At 58.3% G+C, this 5,575-nt stretch overlaps 1 protein-coding gene across 1 annotated transcript in view; it reads right to left on the bottom strand.

Moving 5' to 3' along the window:
- The window catches only part of ZNF316 (zinc finger protein 316), a 37,907-nt gene that overhangs the window by 23,979 nt on the left and 8,353 nt on the right, over positions 1–5,575 (bottom strand). Inside the window, exons 3-5 of the mRNA XM_006889754.1 lie at positions 4,813–4,935; positions 1,187–1,491; positions 6–1,051 (exon numbers count right to left, since the gene is read on the bottom strand). Coding sequence (XP_006889816.1) covers positions 6–1,051; positions 1,187–1,491; positions 4,813–4,935 — 1,474 coding nt within the window. The remainder of the gene's footprint in view (positions 1–5; positions 1,052–1,186; positions 1,492–4,812; positions 4,936–5,575) is intronic.

The following is a 5,575-nucleotide window of genomic DNA, read 5'->3' on the forward strand; positions in this document are numbered from 1 at the left end:
CCGGCGTCAGGGCCGCGCTGCCCGCCGGGCCTGGGATGGCCACCACCGCAGACGTGGCCACGGCCGGCAGCACCATGAGCTCCTGCAGCACCACGTAGCCCGGAGGGGCCACGACCACTGCGGCTGGCGCCGCCCGCCCCGCAGTCACGGCCCCCGGCCCCGCAGGGACCAGCTCCAGCTGCAGCTCCGGCTGCACCGGCGTCAGCTCCAGCTGCACCTCCTGCGGCTGCGCACTTAGGTCCACCGGGGTCAGCTCCAGCTGCACCTCCTGCTGCTCCAGCTGCTGCTGCTGCTCCAGCTGTTGCTCCAGCTGCTGCAGCTGCTCCTGCAGTTTGAGCTGCAACTGCCGCTGCTCCTCCTGCCGCTCGCGCTCCAGCTCCTCCTGCCGCTGCCTCTCCAGCTCCTGCTCTGTCCCCAGGTCCACGGGCAGGAGCTCCAGCTCCACCTCCTCGTCCTCAGGCTCTGCTGCTCGAGGCTGCAGCTGCTCCTGCTGCAACAGCTGTTGTTGCTGCAACTGCAGCTGCTGTTGCTGCAGCAGCTGTTGCTGAAGCTGCTCCTGCTGCTGTTGCAGCAGTTGCTGCTGTAAAGGTTCCTGCTGCTGTAACAGCTGCTGTGGTTGCAATTGTTGCTGTGGTAGCAGCTGCAGTTGCAACTGCCCGTGTTGCTGCTGCAACAGTTGCTGCTCTTGGAGAAGCAGCTGCTGCTGCAACTGTACCTGCTGCTCTTGGGCATGGTGCTGCTGTAATGGTTCCTGCTGCTGCTGCAATAGCTGCTGTTCATGCAACTGCTGCTCCGGTGGTTGCAGCAGTAGCTGCTGCTGTAACTGTATCTGCTGTTGTTGAAGCACTTGCTCTTGGGCGTGCTGCTGCTGCAATGGTGCTGACAGCAACTGCTGTTCCTGCAGCTGCGGTAAGGGTTCCGGCTGTTGCAACTGCTGCTCTGGTGGTGGCTGCAGCAACAGTCGCTGCTGTAACTGTATCTGTTGTGGCTGTTCCTGCACATGCTGCTGTTGTTGCAACTGTGGCTCTGGCGGTGGTAGCAGAAGCTGCTGCTGTAACTGTATCGGCTGTTGTAAGGTGTTCGTGTTCTGCTCTTGCAGTTGCTGTAATGGTTCCGGCTGTTGCAATGGCTGCTCTGGTTGTAACAACAGCTGCTTCGGAAGCTGTCCCTGCTGCTGCTGGAATACCTGCCGCTCTCCCATGTGCTGCTGCTGCAACGCTTCCTGCAACGACTGTTGTTCTGGCGGCGGCTGCGAGGGCTCCTGTTGTTGTAAGTGCTGCTGTAACTGTACCTGCTGTGGTTCCTGTAATTCTGGCTGATGTCCTACTAGCTGGTTTGGGGGCTGCTGCTCTGGCAGCTGCAGCTGTCCTGACTGGGCAGCCACGGTGACTTCACTGGTCCGCGCTGGGGCTGAGACTGCTGGCCATTGTGGGCTGTGGCTCCCCTCCTGACCCTCTTCTTCCTCCTGGCTTTCACTCCCACCGCTGGCACCTGTAGAGGAAATGGCAGGAAGCTGGGGGAGAAAGCTCTCCAGGAGCCCTCCGGTCCAACCGCCCCCTGCACAGTCACCCAAAGACGTCCTAAGACCTCCCCACTCTGAAGTGCGGACTCCAAAGCTCTGAATCAACAGGGCAGAAACTGAAACCACAGGAAGGTGTGGAAGGCTTGGAAATGCACCCAGAGGGCTCTGGGTCACTGGTCATGGGGCCCAGCACCCTGTGCCTCCTCCTAACACCCCTCTACCTGGGCCCCAAGCTCTCAGTGTGCTACTTGCACTATCTCAGGCCCTGAGTCTCCCCCAAATCATTCCTTAACTCATCCCAGGTGCTTACTTCCCATTTAGTGGGAATCAGTGAACCAGGCATTTCCAAAGCCAACCTCGTTCTGACTTCTGAACTCAGCTAGGGTCCCACTTTAAAGGGATGACGTTCATCTTTTCTGGAATAAGACAAACTCCCCCTAAGTGGCCTGGATATGTGAACAGAAGCTGTTTCTGAGAGTCATCAGCATGTCACAGAGAACTAGGTTCTGAGTGGATCCTCTGTTCAAATCCCAGACACCAGCCAGCAGCCGTTTAACTTGCATGTTCAGGGCACTGTCTGCAGCAGATCCCTGGCAACCACCCAGAGCCCCGGGAGTTCAGCAGGAAGGACCCGGCTTAGTCCCTGTAACCTGGTCAGTGCTAGAAAAACCCTCTCCCGCAGGTTTTGTTTGCAAGGTGACAGCTTGGAAATACCAAGTCCACAACTAACTCCATCCAGGACAACCTGCACAAGGGAGGGTGTTAGACGGCTGATGTGGGATGGGCAGGTCCCTCAGAGCCTCGTGACACCACAGTAACAACACAGTGACTGGAGAACGGCTCAATTTTGGGGGGGGGCATTTCTTTGCAAAAGGGGAAGACAGCTGTCCAGGGTAGTATGGGAAGCGGGAGAATGCGTATCCCCAGGCTGTCCAGAGCTGAGTGGGTTCTAGCAGAGCTGCAGCTCCCATGGCCACTGGTTTTCATTTTCTGCACCACGTTAATAGTGGGTTTCCAGATTTCAGTATTTTTATTTGGCCATCTGGTCCTTAGTTGGTGCAGATGGTTTCCAACCAGCTGCTAACCTGCATGTTGGTGGTGCCTCGGAAGAGAAGCCTGGCCACCTGCTTCTGTAAAGATGCAAAAACCAACAACAAAACCCTTCAACTCATTGCTGTGGAGTAAAAACAAAGTAAAGGTTGATCCTCCATCAGGTTTCTGAGACTGTAAAGTGAGTTGGAGAAGGGTCCATCTTTCTCCTGCAGAAACACCACCTTGGGGGGCTGCACAGGCCTCCCTGCAGACTGCACCTCAGGCCCCGAACAGCCAGGAGGGCAGGCCAACAGTTCTACTGGGTCCCACACGTGGGCTCAGCAGTGACACGTGTACAGCGCTGTTGGGGGGGGGCACACGCTGGCAGTTTTTATGGAAGAATTCTCGTCTTCACGCAGGTGACCTTGTTAGTGTCCCCACGCAGTGGCCAGGGCACCTCATGCAGGCCGGCCACCCCATCTGGTCCTGGAGGAAGGTGTGTCGCTTCTGTAAAACCTGCCGTTGAACAGGTTTCTGAAGAGCTTCCAGGCGGAGGGGGACTAAGGAGAGATCTGGTGTGCTGCCTCTCCAGACCAGCGGACAGAACACTGTGGCCCACGAAGATGTGGCCCACAGTCAGCTCCAGGGACAGCGTGGAACCAAGCAGCATCTCATCCTGTCCTGCACGGGGTCACAGTGAGTGAGGCTGACACGGCAGCCACCGAAGACTCTGTGTGACCAGAGCATTCCAGTTCTTCTCTCAGTGGATGGTCCTACGAGGGTCTCTCAAGTTCTCAAATCTGATTTGAACCCTGTTCTTCCTACAGCATTCCACTTCAAATTTTGTCATGGAAACCAACAAGAACAGTGACTCTGGAGAAACTGTGTCCTTGGGACCGACTCCCTGCCTTCGAGGCCATCCTGACTCCCAGCAGCCGTCCAGCAGATCAGCAGCAGTCAGTCTTCCCAGCGGAATGTCCATTCGGCTCCCGGAGGGCTGCTGGTGGACCTCCCACCTGGCAGCTGGCGCTCGGACGGATGCTGAGCCGACTCCACCACGAGAGCTTCTTTACCAGGAAGAGTCGAAAACCAACCCCACTGCTGTCCAGTCAATGGCGGGTCCTCACAAGCCTCTGCTGGATTTCGGAGGCTGTAAATCTTGCCAAGAGGTGAGTGTCCACATTCTTCTTGCACAGCAGCTGGTGGACTGGAACCACCAGCCTTTAGGTTAACAGCCCAGCAGGTTAACTCACTCACCACTGGGGCTCCGACAGGGAATGATACTATCTATCATTTCCTTTTAGAAAAACATGCCTAATAACTTGTGCTGAGGATGTACCAGGGGTCCAGTTCCTCCACACACAGCACCCGGGAGAATCAGGCTGTGGCGCAGGCAGCCATGAAAACAGGTTCCCCGAGCAAGTCCAGAGTCCTACAGACACTCCCCTCTGCTGCTGCCTCTGGGCACAGCGGGAATGGATGGCAGTGTTGTGTGCATCTCCACCCTTCTAGAACAGTCCTTGGCAGGCTGGGTGCCGGCCACTCCTAACTCCCTGCAGCATGTGGAGTGTAGGTGTTTCAGTAAAGGTGGGGGCGTTCAGTAAAGGAGTGGAATCAGGCACTTGTACCTCTGAAAAGGCTTTTCAGTTAAACTCACACATCACAAGGCTCCGTGGCCCCTATCTGACCCCCTCCACTTCCCTTGGATCCTTCTAAGCTCTGGCCAGCCCTGTCCTTGGTGCCCTCCTTCTGGAGCCCTGATGCTCAGTCAGCTCCCATTATGGACGGACTGGCCTAAAAGAGCTCTGGCTTGAGTAGAGGAGGTTGGGAGGGGCAGGTGAAGGTCACATCTGGAGGAAGAAGGAGGTGGGCAAAGTCAGCAGAGCAGGGACAGAGGTGAGAGAGCAGAGGAACTGGGTCTGCAGGCTTGTCCCTGGAGGCTGGTGGGTGGCTGCTGGAGGCCACTGGCCAGAAAGGTCCCGGGCAGTCTATACTGGACATTGGGCCCTGGGCCCAAGAATGTCAGCCCCACTAGAGAGCCCCTCACAGCAACACTTTATCAGGCATGCCTGCTGGTCGCTAAGGCCGCTAGACTCTGCTGGACGTGCACATGTGGTCCTGCTGCCACCGAGCCAATACCTGGCCAGACTGGAAGCTTCCAGCGCCCTGCTCCCTGCTCCTGGCCACAAGCTTGGCCTAAGGACCCCTGCTGGGGCCCTAGAAATGTCTTGGTCCCCCAGGCCCCTGCAGCCCCTCACCTGAGAAGGTGCTGGGCCCTGGGCCCCCATCCTGTAGACATCGCAGCTCCAGCACGAAGGTGTCGGTGGCTGGCCCAAGCTCCATGCTGGTGGTCAGACCGGGGTCCCCCGGAGCCAGCGGTGCTGAGGGGAAGAAGGGAAGTTGCTTAGATGGGGCATCACCTTTGCCCCTGGGCCTCCCCCGAGTAGACAGCCCTCTTCTGCTGTAGAAAGTGGACAACTAGGTCTATACCCAGCAGAAAGGAGCGAGGAGGGCAGTAGCCCCGGTCTCATTCCCACACCTCACGTTTTCTGGACTCCTCATGAACCCCGAGCGGCAGGAAGGATGCCATGGACCACCTGTGTCTCTAGCCTGAGAAACAGCTCACAAGAGGAGCTAAAGTCTCAGGAGGAACGATCTGTGCATGGCCACAAAAGAGAAACTGGTCCGTGTCGCAGGTCCCTGTCCACCTCCCCGCCCCCGCCGGGACGCTGTCCCTCTGAGTGCACACCCCCCTTCCTGCTTCCAAGCTGCTCTGGGGCTCACGCAGCTGCCAAGGCCACCAGTGCCCATGGTCCCCTGCCACGTGTGTCCAGAGACACCCCAGCTCTCCAGAGGTTCAGCTGGGACATCAGCTGGGTGCGGATGGGTTCCGGGGCTGGCCTCTCCCACGACCACCCCGTCCCTCGGGAATGGCTCGCCCTGCCCTCGCCGGCCGCCCCCTGGAGAGTGGTGCGTCCAGCCCTGCGTGCGGGCCTCACCGGCGCCAGCATGTCCTCTCCA

Source organism: Elephantulus edwardii, unplaced genomic scaffold (genome assembly GCF_000299155.1).
Source record: "Elephantulus edwardii isolate Elephantulus edwardi_28Jun2011 unplaced genomic scaffold, EleEdw1.0 scaffold00080, whole genome shotgun sequence".
Classification (NCBI taxonomy): domain Eukaryota; kingdom Metazoa; phylum Chordata; class Mammalia; order Macroscelidea; family Macroscelididae; genus Elephantulus; species Elephantulus edwardii.